This window comes from Rissa tridactyla, chromosome 1 (assembly GCF_028500815.1).
Source record: "Rissa tridactyla isolate bRisTri1 chromosome 1, bRisTri1.patW.cur.20221130, whole genome shotgun sequence".
NCBI classification, from domain to species: domain Eukaryota; kingdom Metazoa; phylum Chordata; class Aves; order Charadriiformes; family Laridae; genus Rissa; species Rissa tridactyla.
The window spans coordinates 205,860,750-205,883,696 of NC_071466.1; the positions used below are offsets into that span (position 1 = coordinate 205,860,750).

At 42.2% G+C, this 22,947-nt stretch overlaps 2 protein-coding genes across 7 annotated transcripts in view; one reads left to right on the top strand and one right to left on the bottom strand.

Moving 5' to 3' along the window:
- Positions 1–8,806: 8,806 nt before the first annotated feature.
- TMEM60 (transmembrane protein 60) lies at positions 8,807–14,651 on the bottom strand. Of its 3 annotated transcripts, none has more exons than XM_054211573.1 (2): positions 14,633–14,651; positions 8,807–9,465 (listed from the first exon to the last, which is right to left on the bottom strand). In XM_054211573.1, exon 2 carries the CDS (start codon positions 9,421–9,423, stop codon positions 9,019–9,021), a length of 405 nt encoding a protein of 134 aa, XP_054067548.1. In that variant the 5' UTR covers positions 9,424–9,465; positions 14,633–14,651; the 3' UTR covers positions 8,807–9,018. The 3 variants fall into 3 exon arrangements, with proteins under 3 accessions (XP_054067548.1, XP_054067452.1, XP_054067357.1); XM_054211477.1 differs by having other exon boundaries at positions 14,628–14,646; XM_054211382.1 differs by lacking the exon at positions 14,633–14,651 and adding an exon at positions 14,397–14,535.
- Positions 14,652–15,060: 409 nt separating this feature from the next.
- The window catches only part of PHTF2 (putative homeodomain transcription factor 2), a 72,048-nt gene continuing 64,161 nt past the window's right edge, over positions 15,061–22,947 (top strand). For 3 of the 4 annotated variants that reach the window (XM_054217603.1, XM_054217616.1, XM_054217633.1), the window contains exon 1: positions 15,061–15,165. The gene's annotated coding sequence lies outside the window, so the exon portion shown is untranslated. Of the gene's footprint in view, positions 15,171–22,947 lie in introns of all 4 variants that reach the window. The other variant, XM_054217608.1, reaches the window with a different exon arrangement.

The window sequence follows — 22,947 nt, forward strand, 5'->3', positions numbered from 1 at the left end:
GATTGGTTTTATTTTTGGGTCTGCAAAAAATAATTCAGTTAAACTGCCTCTCTAAATGGTTACGTTTCTACCGGCACTAAAGCATAGGGTGCCCTTACGCCATTGTGGGGTGAGGAGCTGTAGCAAACTGAGGTAGACCTGAGGCGTTCTTTGTAAATGGAGGTCAGTCAGAATGCAAAATCGGTCCTCCCTTCGCAGGATCCCTTGCAGTCGCTCATTAAAGGCACTCCCCAAACTCTGCTCTCAGATGTTAACGTGGAACAGAGAGGCAAACTGTCCCCTGTTGTGGAGGGCAGCTGGACACCCACTGGGCTCCAGGAGGCCACCAGTAACTGTGAGCATCTCTAGGAGCAAGCTCCCTTCTGTGGTGGCCTCTTCCCCCTGCTCACCCCACAGTTAAGACAGTTCCATTTCACATTTTAAAAAACCCACAAAACAACCAACAACCACCCCTCTCAAGTTAAATAAGTTATCTGACTAAAATTAAATTAAAAAAGATTGAAATGGTTACTTATCAAGTTATAAAGGCCTCATCTTTAGCAGTGACCTATAATTCATAGAGACTCATTTGGATTTGAATTGCTCCCTATGCTGGTAGTGCCAGGCAATAAAGATACTTGTCAGTGTGTCCTCAGGAGTCCCAGTTTGGAAGCAAGAATTGTTTCGTTAAGAGAATACAGTGGTGTCCAAGTTTAACTGTTCTCCCCTCTCCCTGCCTCTGGAACGCTCAAATTCTCTTAAGCTGCGTTCTAAGGGAAGAGGATTTCAAGGCTAGCTAGCATCTGATGTGGCAATGGCAAAAACTCTTGTCATTTAACTTATTTAATTCTTTGTGTAACATATTACTGTATAGTTCAAACACATCTGAATGATGTTTCTTTTTCAGGTAGCTACAAATAGCAGTAAACTGCCCTACAGCCTGTCCTTCAACTAAGTATTTAAAACTTAAGATCTTAGGCCTGTTATTTCCAAAGCCCTCTCTATCTCTGATTTTTTTTCTTTTGTGTGTGTGTATCTGTTTTTCCCTATAACTTTCTGAAAGTTGTACCTCCTCACGTACCCAGTTTATAAGCTTTGATGCACTTAGTGATCACTCTGGCTTCATTTGTAGCAACAGAACAATGTGATTTTATAGGTGATGTCTAATTCAACTACCTGAGGCCCTTTTGTTGCAAACAATTTTTGCTTATAGGTTGTTAAAATTCAAAACGTTACTGTGTACTTATGCCTGGCACTGAAATCAGCCATTTAACGGATGCGTGCCGTGATTTGTTGAAATCTAAAATAGGTCTGTCAAGGCATTATTAATTAAATATTTGAATCGCTAAACATTACTCCTATATAGCCATAATTACGTATTAGAGAAGCAATAGGAACATGAATCTCTTCATTCACGTGTGGCTAATGTGTCCTTAAGTCTTACTGCTTTTTTCTTTAATGCTGGCTAAGAGATTACTACCGGTTTTGCAGCCTCAGGGATCTTGCTTTCCCCTCACGCCATGAGCAAGTGATTCATGTGTGACATGGTAAGTTACTACTCTGGCAGATTCTGATTTGAAAAATTAATTGGTTCATGTAAGAATTTGAGCCTTCCTGATAGTAGAAATGTGGTTTCAGCTCCCTTTGTGTTTTCTGGATTATCTGGAAACTTCCACCCGTAATCTCTTTGGCATTATGAACATCCACACACAATTATGTAGCCTTCCAGTCCTGTTCTCTGCGCCGGCCGGTGGAGAGCAGTAAAAGAGAAGAGCTGCAGGTTGTAGTTTGTACCAAACGTACGCCTTTCCCAAGTGGGTTAGCAGAAGGCTCCAGCTTTATCAAAACCAGCCGTCCCAGATACTATTTTTTTTTTAAAAAAAAAAAAAAGCACACCACAACTACTTAGTTTACTTAAAAAATAATAATAAATCTTATTTGTATGCTGGTGATCCATACACTGAGCATTCATTTTTTAAAAATCTGTCAGACTTTAGTAAAGTGTGTACATCCCTCTTGACAGCAGACAGCTTTCTGCATCATAGGCCTTGTCCGGACTGAAAAAATAAATTCTTTAAGAATGGTTTAGCAAACATGACTTTACATTTAAGAGTAGAACTTTGATTCCTTTTGAAGACCTGCTCAGTGTCTTGGCTGATACGGCCTCACACTTCTGCTCAGGTATGTCCTGGTTCTGAAATTTTGCTTCTAAACTGCCTATATCTTCAGCCTGGTGTTTGTTTTTTTTTTTTTTTTCCCCAATCACTTTCAGAATTTTAAGAGATTAACAAAAAGTGGCAGTTTTTGCAAATTTTATGCACCCTTTTAATTTTGATTTTTTTGAGACAGATTCAGTTTTAGGCAGAATTCCTTGCAGACAGAGCATGAACAATACTGGGGTTACCAATGGCTATCAGAACTGCCTTTGTATTCAGAGGTGTAGCAGTCTGGGTTGACTGGCTGTACTAGTGTATACTTCTTACTTTGCCTTTTTTTGAAAAAGAAAAAAAAAAAAAAAAAAAAAAAGCTGCTTTTGTCCTCTGCCTGTGGTGTAGGTTTGATGCGGTTGCTCTTTAAGAGGGGAGCACCTTTTCTGAGGGTTTCAGCTCCCAAATTGTTCATTAGTCTGACAAAGGTCTTGCTTTGGTTTCCAGTGGTCCTGTGCGATAACCTTTATTCCTGCCGAGTACAACTTCATATTCAGACTTTTGCTTCAGCAATAAATCTCTCATGGCTTCCGATGTACTGAAACTAGTCTTTGCTTATTGCTTTTTTCCTCCCTCCCTGGACTTCAGTTATGCATAAATCTTTCCGTTCTTCCGACTGAAATCTCCAGTGTTTTAGTTGTCTCTCTTGGCCCTTGTTCTTCTGCAGATTGGAAGGATCTGCTCCAGGCCTGTACTGCAGTGGTGTTGCCATCTGTGCGTTTGCAGTGGTGTTCCGGTTAATGACATGATGTGCAGAAATTTAGACACGTTTTCCTAGATATTGGTACCATATTTGTGGGTAGCAAAGAATTGCGTTGTTACTGTCGCTACCAATAGCTTTCAAGATGGTAGCTACTTTTTTTTTTTTTTTAAATTACTGGATCTTTTGCGTTTCACTGGCAACTGACTTCGTGTGTTACATACAAGTGTTACTCAGTGTTGTGTCATCCCCCAGCCCTCCAAATGCCTGCAAATTGACTCTCAAACAGCATTTTCACTACAGGTACTGTTGGCATGCAGATTTTCCCTTCCTTGTTACTAGAGTGAATATTTCAATACTTCTTTAACTGAAATATTAATTCTATCTAGTATTAGAAATAAAGTATTATTTCAGAGGGTGATCATTTTAAGCATTCATCTGTGAAAGAATTCCTTGGTGATAAATAAAATTGATTTTGAAGCAGATATACATGTGCACAGTAAATAAGTTGGCATTGCAAATGATGTAGGGAATGAAAACAGAAAATAGTAGAATGCTGTGAAACAGATCCGAACGTTACAGATTTGGAAAATTGAATAAGTCTTCCAAGAAACACAGGACTGGTATTCATTGACCTAAATGACTATTTTCTAGTACTGGCATGTGAATAAGGATGCTGAATTGATTGAAATAAATCCATGTTTTTTCCATGCTCATAAATAAACTGTTGTGAGAGAGTGGACTGCCACCTGGCCCTACTAGGATGAAGGCTGTACTAATTCTGATCAAGAACTTTGCAGGCTTCTCAAGGGTGATTTTTTAATTCACTTTTTGTAGTGGTCAGATGCGTAGAGAACCTTGTCTTCAGGCAGGGCAGCGCCGGTTGCCTTATTGGGAACGTGTACAACTTGGAAATGGGAAGGACAGATTTTCGCTGTGAATGACACTGTCGGGAATGTTTGTTTTCTTTGATTGTGAGTCTCTCTGTTCCACTGATACTTTATTACTTTCTCAAATGGATGAAATGCACTTTAAAAACTGTATAATAGGCGATACTGATATTTTGTGCAGATCCCACTGAATTTGCAGCATACATAGGAAAACTTGGGAACTGATTCCCATCAATCACTTGTTTAATTTTTCTTAGAAATGCAAATTATTTTGTGTTCTGTTTGGAAGTCGTGATTAACTTCACAGTATCTAGGTTGCTATTCTTATTAGAATCATCAGGGATGATACTGACTTTGCAAATTTAGTGTATTATATTCTAACCACTGTTTTTCTCTGTGCTATGATGCTAATATTTCCTCTGCTTTGGAGCGTGCTGTACTCGAGTGCCAGCTAAACATTGATCTTCTCGTGTTCTGGTCATGCTGATAGATGAGCCTACTGATAAGGGCATTAGTCCAAAATAATCCTTTAATATTTGGTGTACAGTTATGGTAATCTGATACAAACATTAATTAAAACAGCAGTTTAAACTTCTATTTTTATCAAGCTTGATTTTTCAATAACTATTTTGATACAATGTTTTCTTCTACCAATTAATTTCCAGCCCACATTTAATGAAAGTGCAATGTTTGGTAGAATGTGTTTTAAGGACTATGCTTTTCATGGCAGTGTTCTTTTTTTTTTTTTTTTTTTTATTTATTTTTTAACCCAGTTGCATTAAGACAAAATAGGGCAGTTAGCTGAGAAAACTATTCCCTAAGCGTCTGGAGAACAAAACCTTGAGAATGAGACCTGTGTGTGGAAGACGAACGTGATATAAGTCAAGACCACTAAAGCTATATCCTACGCGTGCAGTAACACTCGGGTACCTGTCTGTCTAATCAATGCAGCTGAGAGCTTTTGTTAATCTCAGAAATTAAATTTCTAGACCTAAAAAGATCTTTTAGCAGTGATTTCTTTATAAACCTCAAAAGGAATACTGAGATAAAAACTAACGCGTATAAACTAGGCGTGGGTTCTCGTTTCTTCCCTGTTTCTCGCTCTTACGCTGCCATTCTGCGCTGTGTGAAGACTTTCCTTGCGTTTGCCTGCTTATGTTGGTTTTGCTAGAAAAGGCAGATCAAAGGAAATAGCGTTACTTACTGAGTTGCAGATTTTTCTACCCTTTATGCAACTTCCAAGTACAAGAAGAAAATGCTGAATTAACATCGAATAGTATTCTAGTGGTCCAGCTGCAGTGGTTCCTCAAATTGCTTTAGTCCCCAAAGCCTGATGCTCTCCAGCTGCCAGCTGAGACCCAGACCTAGCGCTGTTCGGGTGCGAAAGGCTCATGTGGGAGACTAATCCCATCCCAACCTTAAAACAACAAAGGTACAGTGAAAAGGTACAAACGCTCTCTTTCCAACTCAGCGTAGTTAATTTTACCTCAATCTTAATTAAAAAAGTGTGATGTGTTACATGATAGTGCGGTGCTTTGATTAAATTCGAAGAACTTTCTGAGGATGCAATTATTCAGGAGCTTTACTACTGAAAAGCAGTGTTATTTGTTCCCAAAATCCTGTGGTGTTAAAATAGGCAACACCTGATGTTGTTAGAATTCTGAGTTTCTGGCAGACTCATAAATTACACACATTCAGATTAAAGTTTGTTGGAAGTGGGCATGTAGATGTCAAGTTAATTGTATTTTTCCAAGTATAAAAAGAACAGAAAACTGGATACTAGTGTCAAATGGTGACAAATCAAGAAAAGCAGCATGAATAGCTAACTGAAAATTTTAGTTTCGTGACCGTTCACACTTGTGTATTGAGTATCTTTCTTAATCAGAGAAAAGTAGATACTCACCTACAGTGAGTTGGAGATAGGTAAATGATGTAGAATATATATCCCCAATACATTATGTATATAGGAAAACACTTCCAGTTTCATTTCAGAACAGCAAGCTTTTGAATGGCATTTTAAAACAAAGCCGCTGAAGGCAAATTTCTCCCCTCTGTGCATCAGCTGCTGCGGGTACCTGGGATGAGACGCTGGCGAGATGCCGGGTACACGGGTCGTCACCGCCTCCTGCCCCGTTCTGGCAGAGCAGCATCAGCTCCCCCTCTGCCCTCCCAACTCATTCTGTTCTATTTAATGAAGATCAGGCTGTAAATTTAAGAACAGGTGTGAGGAGGACTCATTCCCTTTCCAGGCTGTGAACAGGATAATTCCTGCAGCAGTTTCTGGAAAGGTCAGAGCGGGCTCTGCTGTACTCTATCATAAACCGTTCTGAATGAAGTTCTGACGTCACAAAAAAGCAAGACTGCACGTACAAAGGCATCAGCACAGTTCAGGTCAGTTAAATCTGATACAAAATGCTGAGTCAAAAGGGATATTCCTCTTACCACAGTACCTCTGTAAGGACTAGAACTTGCAAATGAAGTTCGGCCTTCCAAGGGCTTGTGTCCTAAAAATATCTGCTAAAGGAAGGAAATCGGTTTGTGTGCGTGACTTCTGTAGGACACCAGAAAGAAATGTCTGTTTCAGCATTTCAAGATTTGTAAACCCTTAAAAAAAAAAAAAAAGGCAAACCCACAACAGAAACTCTGAAATGTTGATCTTTTTCTATTGAATTAGAGGCAGCAATTAAAAGGAGATTTGGAACAACTGTGTTCAATTCTAGTTAATTAGAGATGCCAAACTTTCAGATAATTGTTACATCTGTGGAATAGAAGGGCTTATTAAGGGGGCAGTCACCATTTGTGGCCCATCTTGCTAATAATATACCAAGTCCTAATGAGGCTAGTTCTTATTCTCCCATCATTTGTTAAGTTACAATGATCTGTTGACATCATCAGCTTGACTGAAGGGAGCTGCTCTGCTCTTCTGAGCGCGATGGCATTTTTTTGGCATGGTGTGAACAAGGCTTTTTTGCTTTTTCTTCGTGATAATCATCAGATGGGGAACGACTATAGGTACTTGGTTGTATGCTTGGTGCCGTAATGTACCAACAGCCATGAGAGTCTGTGGGTGTATATATATAAAAGTCTTGTCTAAAGTGCTTAAATGCTTGTTATGTATTTGCATCAATGTTTGTTAAATGATTCATAAAAGTTTACTTTAATTGGAGGTAGGTGTTTAGACACTCTTTCTTCTCCATAAATTTTTAAAGCATCCACTAGAAATTGGACATGAGGTCTGCCATGGGCCATACCTGGAATATTGCATCCCAGAAAGCTCAGTGACCCCAATTTCCCTGAAAAAATGCTTGAGAGACCTACATTGGATGTACAAATGAAGCATATTCCCCATACTGTATGTACACACGCATGTACACCTACATGTAGTACGTGTATGTGCTCACTCTTGCATCTCCTGTGTTCAGCAGGCCCAGGACCACGTACTGAGGCGGACGTTCTTCCTCCCTCCCCACAGCCCATCCTAATCACAACCGCTGTTTTAATGTGAAAAATCACAAATACAGTGAAGGAAGCCAGTTCTTCTCAGGGACCTTGTATGAGTGGACAAAAAGTCTCTCCAATGCAGAGCAGAGCAAGGTGCTGCCATGAAGTATTTTGCACAACTAGGTAGGGCACAGATGCATCTCCCAAAAAGAACTGTTCCCGATAGGCACTGAGGGGAAAGAGTTCTAAATGGTAGTTTCAGCTCCCCGTAAATTATGCGATGCTTAGAAAATGGGGCTGAGTACATGAATTTTCTAATAAAAGTTGATGTGTTATTATAATAAAGAGGTTATAAATATTTTGCATCTTTTTAACAACAGCCAATTATTAGAAAGATTTTTTCTTGGTCTCTTTTTTTGTGTCATTCCTTGGTTTCTCCTTTAGCAAGGTAGGACATTCAACCACTCTGAAGCAAAGGTGACTTAAATTCTTTCTAAAGATCACTTGTTACCTGATGTTCTGAATGGAGAGCCATTGCCTTAGAGTGGAACAGGTTGTTTCCTTAGATGAAGCCCTCTCCTGTATTTATGCCCATGTCTGTGTGACTGAACAACACAAGTAAATCCAAACACTTCAGGAAGACTTTTTTCTTATGGACAAGTACAGTTGAATGTACTTAATTAAAATTTCATTCGCGAGACACCTTAATCTAGTCACCTCCTGTTACCTTAGACTCTTTTTCCTGGGCTCTTTTCATTCACTAGACATTCTTTTGTGCCTAGGAACTGTAAATGGATCAGTATCTTCAGCATGCACATTAATAATGTGCTAGACAACTTCTACATTTGAATTTGGTGGTGTTGTAGCCCCTGGAAGAGCACTTTCAGTCCACAAAATCCGCTCGTGGTTCCAGCTCTTCCCAGAAGTCCTCTTCATTGCATTTGTTACTTGAAAAGGTTCATTTACTCACACCTGAGTTTGCCAGCACTCCATGAAGCCCAGGCTTCACCCCCAGAGATTTAATATACTAGGGAATTAAAAAACATCTTCCTCCTTAACATACCACTTCTGCAGGTACAAATGCATTATGGAACTCACCCTGTAGCTTCAGTCTTTTACCGCACTGGGGATTTCTCACTTGGAAAGTAATCACCTTTGTCTCCCTCTTCTCTGGATCTTGGACTGCTGGCACAGTTCACCTACTAACTTTTTTCCCCCTAGGTAAATATACTGGTTATTGTCTGTTTCAGCAGCTTAAAATACTTATTTCTAGTCTTTCAGACTGGAGGTAGAGTCTCCCTGTCAAAATGCTGAGTCACTTTATTCCTTTTTTGCTCTTATTTGGCAGCTATCAATTGTTACAGATTCTTAAAGCAAATTTATTATGTTACAGAAGTTACTAGTAACTGGTTATTTTCTGAGTGAAAACATAAGTAGTAGAAAGCTTTTAAGTCCGCTTTCCAAGGATCACCCCATGTGCTGAATACTCTGGGGTTTGCAGTTCCTTTGAAAAGATCTTCTACCTGCATGTGAAGAGCCTGTATCTTACTCCATGTAACAGAGAACAATCATCATCATATTAGAACACCTTATGTTGAACAAATACTTTTATTTACAAGAGCATATGTGACAATTTTAAAATAAAAAAAATGGAACAAGTCTACTTTCAGTCTTCAGCCTGGTTTACATAGTCTCCAGCTTTCTTACTTGGTGTTCTAATTTGGAGATCAAGTTTGTGGCAAAGCAATAATAATCCAGTAATTTGGTACCAATCCCAGTGTTGAAGACCACATAGTATAGCTTAGTCTCTTCGTACATAGAAGATGTTGTATCCAAGTTCAACCATACCCCCAATAAGCAAGGCCCATAAAGGGATAAATACGTAGGCGAGTTTCATCGTAGTAAATCGCTGCAGTTTAGCACAGAGGGCAAGGCAGAAGGCTAATTTAAGTAGCATTGCAATGAGATACCAGGCTTTTTTCTTGATGTTTTGGGAGCCATTGCGAGGGTCAAAGCCAGACTTGCAACGTCCAGCCATTTTTACAATTAACATAACTAGAAGAATAGTATCAAATATCCAGACTGGAATAAAAATGAGGAACCAGTTCCATGGTGCTTTCTCATCCAACTTCAGCACCAGCATGATCAGGAAGAGCAACGTAAAGAGCCATGTCAGTAGTACTCTTTGCGCCAGGGACATTCTCATTTAAACAGCTTTGAGAGGAAGTCTTTCACTGCCAGCAACAACCTAGCAAAACAAAGAGGGGGGAAGCATCAAGAGATGTCACTGCACAACCGTTAGGCGTATTCTTTAAAGGAGGCTTAATTTCTTGTTCTTGCTTTCCCACCTACATGCTGCTTCCTCGCTTTTCTTTTATAACTACCATTCTCAGCAAAGCACTCTGTTTTGGTCCTGTCCACCATTCCATTTCATAGAATCATAAAATCTTCATGGTTGGAAAGGACCTTTGAGATCATTGAGTCCAACCAAACAACCTACAATCTCTGCCACTAGAGCATGCCCTGAAGTGCCACATCTAGACGTTTCTTAAACACCTCTAGGGATGGTGACTCAACCACCTCCCTGGGCAGGCTGTTCCAGTGCCTGACCACTCTGTCAGTAAAGTAATTCCTCCTAATATCTAATCTAAACCTCCCCTGCCGCAACTGCAGACCATTTCCTCTGGTCCTGTCATTATTCACCTGGGAGAAGAGGCCAACACCCACCTCTCTCCAACCTCCTTTCAGGTAGCTGTAGAGGGCAATGAGGTCTCCCCTCAGCCTCCTCTTCTCCAAGCTAAACATGCCCAGCTCCCTCAGCCTCTCCTCATATGACCTGGTCTCCAGACCCCTCACCAGCCTGGTAGCTCTCCTCTGGACACGCTCCAGCACTTCAATGTCCCTCTTGTACAGAGGGGCCCAGAACTGAACACAGCACTCGAGGTGAGGCCTCACCAGGGCCGAGTACAGAGGCACCATCACTTCCCTGCTCCTGCTGGCCACGCTATTCCTGATACAAGCCAGAATGCTGTTGGCCTTCTTGGCCACCTGGCCACACTGCTGGCTCCTGTTAAGTTGGCCATCCACCAGCACCCCCAGGTCCTTTTCTGCTGGGCAGCTTTCCAGCCACTCTTCCCCAAGCCTGTAGCGTTGCTTGGGGTTGTTGTGACCAAAATGCAGGACCCGGCACTTGGCCTTATTAGACCCCATACAGTTGGCCTTGGCCCATCGATCCAGCCTGTCCAGGTCCCTCTGTAGAACCTTCCTACCCTCAAGCAGATCAACACTCCCATCTAGTTTGGTGTCATCTGCAAACTTACTGAGGGTGCACTCAATCCCCTCATCCAGATCATTGATAAAGATATTAAACTAAACTGGCCCCAAAACTGAGCCCTGAGGGACACCACTGATGACCGGCCGCCAAGAGGATTTCACCCCATTAATCACAACTCTCTGGGCACGGCCATCCAGCCAGTTTTTAACCCAGCAAAGAGTACACTTGTCTATGCCATGATTCGCCAGCTTCTCCAGGAGAATGCTGTGGGGGACAGTGTCAAAGGCCTTACCAAAGTCCAGATAGACAACGTCCAGTTTAAGTGCCTTAAGTCAGCTGTAGCAAGTGCCTTCATCTAAATTTGTTTGGTGAAACAAATTATGCTTTAATCCTAAACTAGCTGTCAAACCCATCTAGGGATTTTTGTACACTAAGAACATGTTTAGATCCATTTTCCTCCAGTACTAAGGCACTCATAGTTAACACTTGAAAATAAACCTAACAATTCTCTGTCTATAACAAAGTAATCATGATAAAATGTAAGCCAACTAACAAGCATGAATAACAAACCATCTGAAAGATCCTGTAGTCTGCAGAGCTGCAGCTGAAATAAGCCAGGCTGAAATAGAGCCAGTAAGCACTACTACCACTTTTAGCAGCAATCTTAACACTACTAAAAGCTAGGGATAGTGTTTGTTTTCTGGCAGGTATCTAAAGTATGCAGACACTGGCTGACAGAAACACTATTTAGGTTTATTGGCTTGGTAGTATATTTAAATGTCTATGTAATCATGACAAAAGAAAAACAAGGACAACTGCATCTACTACTACAGTCATAAAAGTTAGTTTTTATATTCCTAACTGAAAGGCTTTTATCACTGCATCTGCCAGAAACTTCTCACTGCAAGTATAAAAAGCAGGGGTGAGAACTATGATCTTCCTGAAGATTTCATGCTACAAATTAATATACACCAGTGAAACGGTGCTGAAGTAAGTTTCTTAATTATTTTAAAAATTTGAGATTTTTTGAAATTTGGTATTTCCACTTAGAACACTGATATTTTTTCACTTGAGATAAGAAACTGAGCTTTGATTTGCTCCAGATAACAAAACCATTTCATTTACTGAAAGCGAGATGATGTGTTCTGAAGCACCTAATCCTCACCAGCAGACGCTGCGATGGAAGGACAAGACCTGCTTCCCCTGCCTCCTCAGTGACCCTGGCCAGGAGCTGCAGCTGCTTCCTCCGTGTTATTACTGATGCTCACAAGACCACCCCATTAAACTCACTGAACAAGCAGAAATCTATCAATCAGCACCTTTTTCTTTTTAAGTGGGTTAGGGTTTTTTGCCAGCTTAGCAAGTTGAACCAACTTTGTGCTCAGATAAGCACTGGAACCAGGAGGAGGGAAGTAAAAGCCGCTGGCTTAACTAGTTAGGAGAGGATCTGCTACATTAGAGCTACGGGATAACAATTTTGTACACCACTAAAATTATCCTACAATTTAGATCTGTATCTTCTGATACAGAGTTCAACAGACCTACTTTTTTGTTCAGGCTGGGTTTGAAGTTTCAGTGGATTTGGTTTAGTGGATAGTAGTGGGTTCTCTCTTAAGGAAAAGAGCCAGTTTGGCCTAAAATAATCTAAACTGGAGTCAGTGCATCCCTTCCCCTTGCGTTAAGGCTGACACTTGTGTGACCCACAGCAGGCCATCTCCTTGAGCTGAACTAGCAAAAAAAAAAAAAAAGTTTAAAATAGGATTTTTATACTTTGCGTTTTGCTGTCTCAGTTCTGCTCAGATCACTAAAGGGTCTGGTGAAAGCCATTTGCTGGCAGGGTGGACCTGAGGCCCCCTCCTTAGGAAAGGGGTGAAGGTTGAGTGTCACTGCTAAGCTAAGAGTTAATTGCTAAGTAGACAGAAAAAAATGCAGCAGGTTTTGACAGCATTGCATTTTCCTTGTTATAGAAACATACCTAAACCAGCTGGCAGGTGCTGAGGATTACAGAACAATTACTATCACCTGCCTGAAGTATTTTGAAAACATTGCCAATATTCTCAAGTGCAAGTCTGCAGCTAACATGAAAAGAGTAGTCATCTGAAATGAAGTTTCAACATCGCTTTCATGAGAACATTTTTGAAAACTAGTTCTAGAAATCAATGCTACAGATGCTACAAGAAGGAGAATCTCTTACTAGCAAAATGGAGAAAGCAGAAACCAAAGAAACAGACTGGAAACTTGGGCCTGAAAGGGAAACAGGGAATTTAACACTGTTAGAAGTATCAGGTTGTCAGATACTCAGAGAAGGTGCTATCAACTGTCTCTGGAAGAAATAGAAAGCTACTGAAGATGTTTTAGATGGGGCTACTCAATTTGAAGGTTGCTCAATTGATGAAAAGATTTTCAGTTTTCCTAAGTGCTCAGAACCACTTTATAACAATTTTAAAAACCACAGGTAGAAAACTCACCATGGGATGTTATACTGCCTTTCTTTGACCTAATTAAAACATGTAACTGCAAGATTGGGCAGGACTGCAAGGCTCCATTCAATTTCAGAGACTTTTTTTGATGAAAACTCAAGAAAATCCAAGTGTACTTTTGAGATCTTATAGTCCTATAATCCAAGTAAAGGAAGCTACCAAATTTTAACGACTGACAGTTGGGGATACAGCTGACATAATAATGAAGGTTTTGATTACATGGAGCACTCAACCGTCTCTCATTAGGAAAGAAAGGAGATTCTCAGCTAGAGGCCAGCTATCACAACAAGAAGGTTAACGCTGGAAAAAGGATGCAGATCTGGTACAAGTCTGAGCTAGCTCTTCTGTGAAAAGACTAAAAGAACATTAAAGGCAGAGTGTAAAAATAAAAAAAAAAAAACCTCTCAATGCCTTATAGGACTCATGCAATTAGTAGGAAGTGAAAATTTTCAGTAACAAGAAACACAATCTAAGTAGCATTACTGACCTTGGTGGGATGATCTACATAATTAGAATATTATGATAGCTAATTATATCCTGTTTAGAAGAAAAAAAATAAAGAGGAGAGAAACTTACACATGACATTCAGCCCAATATTAATGATAACATAGATCTATAGATTTAAATTTAAGCCTTGAACATTGCCTAACAGAGTTGAAAAAGTGATATTATACTGAAACCAAATTAAATAGAACTCTAGCTTGGTTAAATACCATTTTAAAGCCGACTGAGTAGATATGCATAATTTGATGCTTAGAAAGAAATATTCCAGTAGCCCCATTCTAAAGCCACATTTAAACTAGTCCGATATGAATATGTATATTCATATATAGGTTAGGTATCCACAAACTGTCCTTGCAATTGGTGCATTCTTAGTTCATGTAGTTTATGTAGATTTATAAGTGAGAATAAAGTCAAACTACAACATCCCCTCAACTGGAGTGCTTGTTTTACTGTTTTTCAGCGAAACGGTAATTTAAGAGTCTTTGAGACTCCCGATTACTGAATTTGGCTGAAAAAAAAATAATAAATACATTCAGGAACTATTCAGAGGGACCGCAGGAGGACACCGACAAGCCAACGGAGGGTGCGGGGCCAAGCAAAGCCCGCGGCGGCGATTTCGCCGCCTCTCGCCGTCCTCTGAGGCAGAGCGGCCGTTTCCAGCACAGGCCCGACCCGGCCTCGGCGGGGGCACGGTCGTCGGCGGCCGGAGGAGATGGGCCGGGCCGAGCCGAGCCTGCAGCCCCACAAGGCCGCCCGTCGCCCCCACCCCCTTCCCCCGCGACTGACCACGGCCCGCCCGGCCTTCTCCGCACCCCCGCGCCGGCCCTCCTTGACGTCCCGCCGCCTCCCTCGGCCGAAGCTCCCCCCGGGAGGCCCCGTCCACCTGAGGTGAAACCCCCTCCCCCGTCCCCCACCACCTACCGCGGGGGCCTGCGCTGCCCTGCGCCGCTGCCACCCTCGCACAGACCCGCCGCCGCCTCCCCGCGCCGGGTCTGGGCGCATCCCCCTCCCTCCCGCCCGGCTACACGGGGCCGGACGCGCAGCTGAGGGGGTGGCCGAGCCCTCCCCGCCCCCTCCGCCACAGGAAACCCACCGCCCGCCTCACTCCCCGCCCCTCGCCTGCCCATTGGGCAGCAGGGACGCACGTCTCACCGTACCCCGCTGTTATTGGGTAGCGGCGACGTCGTTCAACTTAATCCCCGCCTCCCCGCCATGGCGACGCCCATCGAGGTCAGCCCGCCCCCTCAAGGCCGGCAGCGGGTCAGCCTTGAGCCCGCCTCCCCTATATTCTCTTCGCCGCTAATTCGTGCAGGGAGCTGTCTGTCACACCGCCCCCGCCTCTCCCCGGGAGCTGTCCGTCAAAACGGCAGCACCGCCTCCCTCCCGCTCTCATTGGACAGTGTCGCCGCCGGTCACGCCTCGCAGGCGGGAGGGGGGGGGTGCTATTGGTTACCGCCCCGCCCTGCGCCGGGCCCCGCCCCCCGCCTCGGCGGCGGCGCGCGCGCCGTCTCGGGTGGCGCGCTGTTGCTGCCGCCGCCGCTCGGGCGCGCGCTGCCCCCCCGCCCCTTACTTCCCCCCGCCCCCCCCCCCACCTCAGCTGTTGACTCGCGCGCGCCCGCCTCCTCGCCGTCTCGCGCTCCCCTCGCCGCTTCGTTGTCTGCGCTGGCCCCGCCGCGGCACCGGGTGACCGGTAAGGTCGGGACTCGCCTCGGTCAACGGGGGAGAAGGAGGATGAGGAGGAGAAGGGAAGGGGGAGGGGGCGGCAAGTTCTAGGCGCGGCTCGGGGTAAGGGGCCGACCGGCTCGGTGAGGGGCGACCGGCTCCATGAGGGGTGACAGGGCTGGGGGTTGCCCGGCAGTAGGCGCATCCCCGGCGGGCCGCGGCGGCGGACCGGCGGCGGACCCGCTCTTGCCGCCCGCCGCCGCGTTTCCCCGGTGTGAAGCCTGGCCGGGGGAGGCCCACAGGCTCGTGGCCTCCGAGGTCCCCCTCAGGCGGGAGCTACCGCGGCTGCCCTCCCCCCCGCTGCGGGGGGCCCTTCCCGCCAGGCCGTGTTACGGCTCCGGCCGTCCCTGATGAGCCTCCGGCGACCGGGCTTGTTGGCCTCCCGTCGCTGAGTTTACGGTCCGAGGCTCGAGCCGTTGCCGTACGCGTTATTCCGACTGGCTAAATCTGACTTCTGTAATGCATCTTTTCCTTGGTAAGTTGCCTTAATGCATCTCGAGCTGCTTTAACGCCTCTGTCAGGTGATAGGAGTTCTTTTTTTTTTTTTTTCCCCCTCCTTTTCCTTTCAAGGTCCTGCATTTCAGCATCTTCACCTTCATCTCTGACCTCGTCTCCTCCTTGTGTTTTACACACCTTCCTCTTCTTTTGGTGCTCATTCCTTATCCCATTTTTTTCTCATTTCCACTCTAACCCAATGACAACCTGTCTACACCTCACGTATTGTCCTTACTTTTCAATTTGTTAGGCTACTTCCTCTGTGTTAAAATTTCTTCTGTCATGTTCGTTTCCCTGCTAAGTGTTTTATTTGCTGTCTTTTCTATGAGAAACAAAGGAGAGAGCAGTGGAGGAAAACGATCACTCAGTAGTAGAACTATCCAGGTGTTTGTGTCTTTTGTTTTTCATACGCACTCCCTGAGTGCATGTGGATCAGGTGTATCAGATTCAGCGACAAAAAGTCCATATTCTCAAGCTCTATACTTGGTGTTTTGTCTTTTACTGCTTTTACATGTTACTGGTCACTTGAAAAGTACTGCTGCTGAGTCTTGCATTTTGTTCCAAATTTGCCAGTGCCTTATCCATCTGTCATATAATTACCAGGAAAAAGTAATTAATTGGAAAACGTGACTTGTTGAAAGAACTTTAATTAATGCTCTGAAATTCTTTGTGATGAAACATTCCTACAGAAAATACATCTGGTTTTATGATTTTGACACACGAGTTCTCTAATAGCAATGAGACTAAACACAGTGTGTCATCAGTAATTTGTCTGCTTCTATCTTCCTGTTGATGCTGTTAAACACGTGGTGGTATCTGTTTTATCAGGGAGAAGTCCATCACTTGAAATAACCTGTTAATCCTAGTAAATGAATCCTAGTATCTTTAGCTGCGCTTAAAATGGTCACTAAGTGGCAGAAGGATATATTTCTGCTATATACATTAGCGCTTGGCATGAGATGTTTTTGTTTTCCTGGATTTAGAGGCTAAAAGTGTTCTGTGAATAAATCTCTGGGTTATAAATAGGTGTATGTATTTGGCTATTTCTGTAGCTCTGAAGGTTTTGCTGATCTTCTTTGATTTGCTTCTTTATTTGTAACTCCCTGGAAAGGATAATCCTTTTCTCAGAAGTCTTATTTTTGTTCCAGTAAGGTGTTTATGAATGCATGTATGTACACATATTGTACTTCTGTCAGTTTTGACTTTTTTTATTTCCTCAGAGCTCTACAAAATTTTGCAAACAATTTTCACTTCTGAAGGCGAAGGTTGAGAGTAGTACTTGGAACCGGTGTGTTTAAGATCCTGATCCTCGTTTGAAGTGGAATGTTTGTGCAGTTGAATTTTCTGTTGCTATGTTTTGCTGCCAATGTATGTTTTTATTCTGGATATAAATATTATAAAGGATAAAACAGGAGCCTGAGTCATCTGAAAAAGAATTTGGAAACCTAGTGAGTTTGATTCAATGCTTGTAGTAGAATTTTTTCCTCTTGTGTTGTGTGGAATGTGACATACAAATAAATTGTCAGTAATTGTTGGGAACTCCAAGGAGCATGTCAAGTGTTCCGGTAGTATTGGATTTCTCCCAAAGCAGAGTTAGCTCAGCTTGTCTCAAAAAGTTGGTCCTGGCTGTATCCATAGCTGCCTAATATTGGTGAGAATTCTGGGAGAACTCAAAATTCTGTGGGCTTTGAAACAGGAAACAGTATTGATGCAGTATGAGAAGGGAGGCATAGGTGCATAAAAAGTCTTCCAGTGAGCGTTATTTGAGGCAGTTAACCGGGTAGCCAAGGGCTCAAGGAGTGGCTCTTGGAGTTGAACAATGCCGTTCCTGTCACAGCTGGCAGGGGTCACTGGAAAGCAGTGGACATTATTTCTTTCCCAGTTCTCCAAAGTTACATATGCTGTCTTCCCAGGCTTTTCTAAATATTGTATGTTCTACTTGTTTATAGTAGAAGTTTTGTTAACAAAATCAAAACATCATTTCTTTTCCTTTTCTCAGGACCCCTGTGAGTGAGAGTGATGACAGTCAGAGGGTTGTTTTTTTTTTTGTCTGTGAGGAAGTTCTTTTCCTAATAAACAGTGTGCTCTACAGATTCATCACCCAACAGTTTATGTGAATTTTTAGCTAGGCTTACTAAGGACACAGAGCTTTTACAGCTACTTTCTTCGTTTGTCTTCTGCTGTTTGAGTAACTTCTTCAGTCAGTCAGATGACAAAACCAAATTCAATGGCAACTGAAAGACATTGAGTACTCACACAGTGACCAATTTATAAAAATTTGTCAAAAAGTACCTGTCGAAAGTTTTATAACTTTTATAACTTTATATTTATTTTGGACCCAAATTAGCATTCCCACCCAAAGAAAGGCAGTGATAATTGAGTCCCTTCTTTCCTCAGAAAGAGAGCAACTGACTGCTGGCCAGTGTGTGTGCTAAGCTCTGAGCCATCGTGGTGCATACTGCTACCAGCCCAGCCAAATAGCTGGGGCAGTTGGTAATATGGGTGGAGGGCAGGAAAAAAAAGCGTTGGGTGAGGTGGGAAGGACAATAGGGAGCCATGGTACACTGGTAAAAACAGACAGACTTAATTGTTTCTGCCCACAGAACAAGGTAGGCCTTTTTTTTTCTGTAATGTTTTTGTGGTTAATGACGTAAAATAAAACTCTTGTGAGATACCTCTGTCGGAGGCACGGCTCCTTCTGACTGTTCAAGGACAGTTGACCACTACTTGCTCTAAGATACATAGTGGTGTGAAAAATAAAAGACTTTGAAAGCTTTAAATACTGTGTTTCCTCTCTTGAGTTTTACTGTGGTGTTATTCATAAAGGTCCTTCTTGCTGGGTACAGAGGAAATGGTTAACTGCTTGGAGAAATTATATTCAGATTTGTAAGGAGAATACAAGAGATTAATAAATTGCCTACAGGGGAGAAAAGAGTTACTAGTAATTAGGGTTATAATGTATTGCTGTGTAGCGTTTGCGTACACTCTACATGTAATCATAGAATAATTTACGTTGAAAGGGGACACTGGAAGTCATTTATCTGGTCCAACCCCACCTCAAAGCAGGGCCAGCTTCAAAGTTAGAGCAAACATGTATACATATGTAGCGATACCCATTACATTGTCAAGAAGTCTGGAAATATAGCTTATGTTTGTGGTTTGGGGTTTTTTTTTTCAGTTGAGGGGAGGATATTGAAGAGTTCTTAGAGCTGTTTTCTTGTTTCTTAATTTAAATGTGCAAAAAGGATTTTTTCCAAATTTGCTTCTGCTGGGAATACTCTTTAAGTGAGACATATAGTGTTCAGCATTTAATTCTTTGTTCATTTGAGGTGGTCTTGGTAGATGTACTCCAGAGAGACTAGATGGTTTCCTGGAATGAATCCAAGCATTGGATTGCAAATTGCAAATACATTCGTGGTTCTTGTTCTTAAAAAATAAAATACAATTGCAAAGAGGGAGAAGAAATTAAAGCAATATAGCGTCAAATATGAAGACATGCAAGCCTTGCATTTTGGAAGTTGGCCAGCGCCAGATGCTTTTGGGGGTTAGGTGCAGATGCCAGCCTGGCAGCTAAACACTCTTCGTGTTCAGCTGTCTTAAGGGACAGTTTATTCTATACTTACCATGTTGCTCATACACTTTCCTTCGTATTTGTTACTCACTGTTGTGGGGCTGGGTTAGGTGGAGAGTTTGTGTGGCCAAATACAGCCCAGTGATCTCTCTGCACATTTTCTTGCATCCCGGGTCATGGATTCCCTCAGCTGTGTGTTTATTTTTTTTCTTATTATTGTGTGTTTAAATAGCTGCTTTCTTTTTTGAATCTGAGTACAATCTTGGCTTCAGTGACTTCCTGTGGTACTGAGTTTAACAGTCTAATTATGTGTTGTAATATAATATTTCTCTGTTAAAAGTTTGGCTGTGCTATCCTCTAAGCTTAGTTAATGAATGATGTTCCCAGTATTATTGGAAGCTGTTCATTTCTTGACCGTATTTTCTGTATATTTTTTAAAGTCTCAATTAATTTATAATTCCTTACTTTTCTGTTCATACTTGCCTGTCTCAACAGGACAGTCTTTCAAGTTGTTAATAATTTATAGCGTTTCTTAGAACACCTCCACCCTTCCCCACTATTTTAATGTTCTTCTTCAAATAAAATACATGCATTTCAGGTAGGATTGCACAGCTGATCAACAGAGCCGTACTGCAGTGTTTTCCTTCTCATTTCTCTTTTATTCAGGTGTCTGCGTACTCTCAGGACTATAGGATATCGAATGGAAGAGCTCACTGAGCTGCCAAATTTCCTTTCTGAATTTGAGATACCTGATTTTAAAGCTTTGTGTGGTGTACGTAGTTCAGTCCTCCCCCCCTTATAGATATCATTTGCATTATTGATACTAAATTCTGTTTATGTTACTTATTCACTGTTAAAGTTGATCCATCTTCTTAAGCTTTGCTAATGTTAGATTAATTCTAATCTGGAATTGTTACTACTTCAGGTTTTCTTCTCTGATATATAAAAAAAAAATATAGTGAGCACTGCTGGACCTATTTGCAGAAGCTCGAGGTTTGGAATCATATGGCAGGGCTCAGTTCACACCACTTAAGGACTTAATTTAGGCAGTACTTCATAAAAACTCTAGTCTAAATAGGGGAGGAGGAGAGGGAAACAGTGTTAATTAGTCCAGATTAACTCTGTTAATGGTACTTCTGGAGGCTTGTGGGTGGAGGCTTGTGGAGTGTTCAGGTTGGCTTTGGTCAGAGCTGCCTCACTACTGGCAATGGCATTAGCGCTTGTCTTACTCTGCGGTCCATAGATCTGTGGAGCTAATTCAGGTAAAAACTGCTCATTTACTTGTTAATGGTAGTTGGATCCTTGAAGCCGTCTCCTGGATGAAGGGCTCCAATGCTAGTAAAAAGGGTGATGGAAGCTGGTGACTGAGGAAGAGTGTGGGCTGTGGTGATTCTGGTTTAGAGTGGTTAAAACAGTTGTGAAGCTTGCTAGGCCACCCTCACCTTCTCCATTGGCTCTGCGTGGACCTCATGTGTCTTTAGTGAGTGATTTCTTCTGCTGAAAGTTCTCTCTTAAGAGCTCTGGGAACAAGCAGGAATGTAGGGCATCTCTATTTATTTGTAAGCTAACATTTGCTGTCAGCGCCTGATGAAGCAGTGGCATGATGAGTGTTGGTCTTTCTCATAAAGGTCTAATGGTTAGAGTACTTAGAAAGTTGGAAGTCATGATTTCTGGTGCATTCATCCTGAGTGGCTTGAATGTCAAACCTCTGAAAAGAGCTAGCCGCCAAAGGCATGTGTGTACTGACTGAGATCCCGAATGTCTGCCTTTATCACTACAGGGAGTTTGAGTGTGTGAAATCTAGAGTAACATAAAGAAAGCAGACTAGGAAGATTTAGTCTGATTTTAGTTTTGGGATTAGGATGCTTCTATGTGGAGGAGAATGGGGGGTCCCAGATGAGCCTCCCTAGGATTTGTGTGCCCTTTGCCTTGGACTGACACTGAATGGGAGAGCTGGCAGCCCAGCTGTGTGCGATCCAAGGAGCTGCTAGGCACCTGAGCAGGCAATAGGCCATTTTATTTACACTGGATGCTGCTATTAATCTTTATTATCCAGTTAGCCTATTGCAATGGAGGATGTTGACCTCAAAATTTTGTTCAATTTTCTGGCTGGTTTTTGATCTGTGGCAATGTTTGCTTTTCACAAACAGCAGTCTATTTAGAAGTCTTTGACATCCTTCCAAAGGCTCTTGGAAAGTCCACATATGTTTTATCACTTGCTCTTGTTTATCAGTTAGTTTGACATGTTCAGAAATGCTGATAGACTAAGACATGATCTTCCTTTGCAGAAACTGCTGAATAGACCCTATCAGATAGTCTTTCAGGTATAATGGTGTTCTGTTTTTAATGATTGTTTTGAGGAGCTTGCCAGATACACGTGTAAGGCTTGTTACCCTGCAGTTCCTTGTTTGGATCACTCCAGAGACATTTTAAAAAATATAGGCTCAGCATTTGCTACCATGTTCCTACAGAGCAGTGGCTGTTATAAGAGACTGCAGCTCTTTCTGATAGCTTAGCCACTTCTCATGCCTCAGCTGCTTCAAAAACTTGCTGGATAACTATTTGTAGAACATGATGCAAACTTGGTCATTTAGGAGTGGTTTTCAACTTCCTGACTGTACTCATCGAGCAGCCGCAACTCTGCTGTGCATTGCCTGGTGACAGATAAACACGTCTTCCTAAACACCAAGTCAGTATTTTCAGTGAGCAAGATATATTATTGCAGGAAATTACCGTTGTGTTTAGAATCACAAGGAGGAGAAAAGGAGCATTGACCACTATCTTTGGGTTTGGGGATTTTTTTGATTGTTTGTTAAGAAGAATGTATATATAAATGAAAAACATAGTATTTATAGAAATTCTGTTCCATAATAAAGTTGTTAACAATTCTAAGAGCAGATGTATACAAACAACATTTCGGGGATTTCTCATTATAAAATTGTAAATATGTTTAATGGGATATGTATGTATGCGTGTAGTATTCAGTACAAAACCGAGGAATTAAAAAGAGCAGAACTTGAGATTGACCAGGTTTTACTTAATTTTTTTAAAGTTGCAGCATTTTCAGAAATGTCTTGGCTAGGTCTAGCATGCTAGCAGCAATTCTGCATTTGGGTTGACAGGAATTTTGTAACTATCATCTCTTATAGAAGATACGAAGGACTTGAATTTTTTCCACTTCATTAAACAGTAGAATATGTTTAAATATTAGGAGCTTTTTGATAATTAATAAACACTGCAGCAGAGTCAGGTGTAAATTATGAAAGGTGTAGAATCCTGGACTTCTCAGTACAGAGTCCTTCCCCCCTATTTTTACAAGTAAGGTAACTATCAGATTTTTCACAGCTCCCTTCAAATGGAGTAGTGAACAGAAACCAATTATGTTACAAAATTAGGAAATTTGCACAGACCTTAAGGCTGAGGGCATAGATTCCAGAAATGGCTACAGAAGTTGCAACAACTGCACACAATGTTCTTTTCCCAGAACCTGAAATAAATCTCAGAAATCCTGATACTCAACATTTTGCTGCGATTTCAGACAGTTGTGTAATTCACTGGCAAAACAAGTATTCCTTGGGAGACAGTTATTTCTGTGGTACTTCCTTGCTGGTTTGTCCTTCAGATACTGGCATTTTTACTGTGGAAGTCAAGATGGTTAAGTTGAGCCTAATTCACATCAGACTT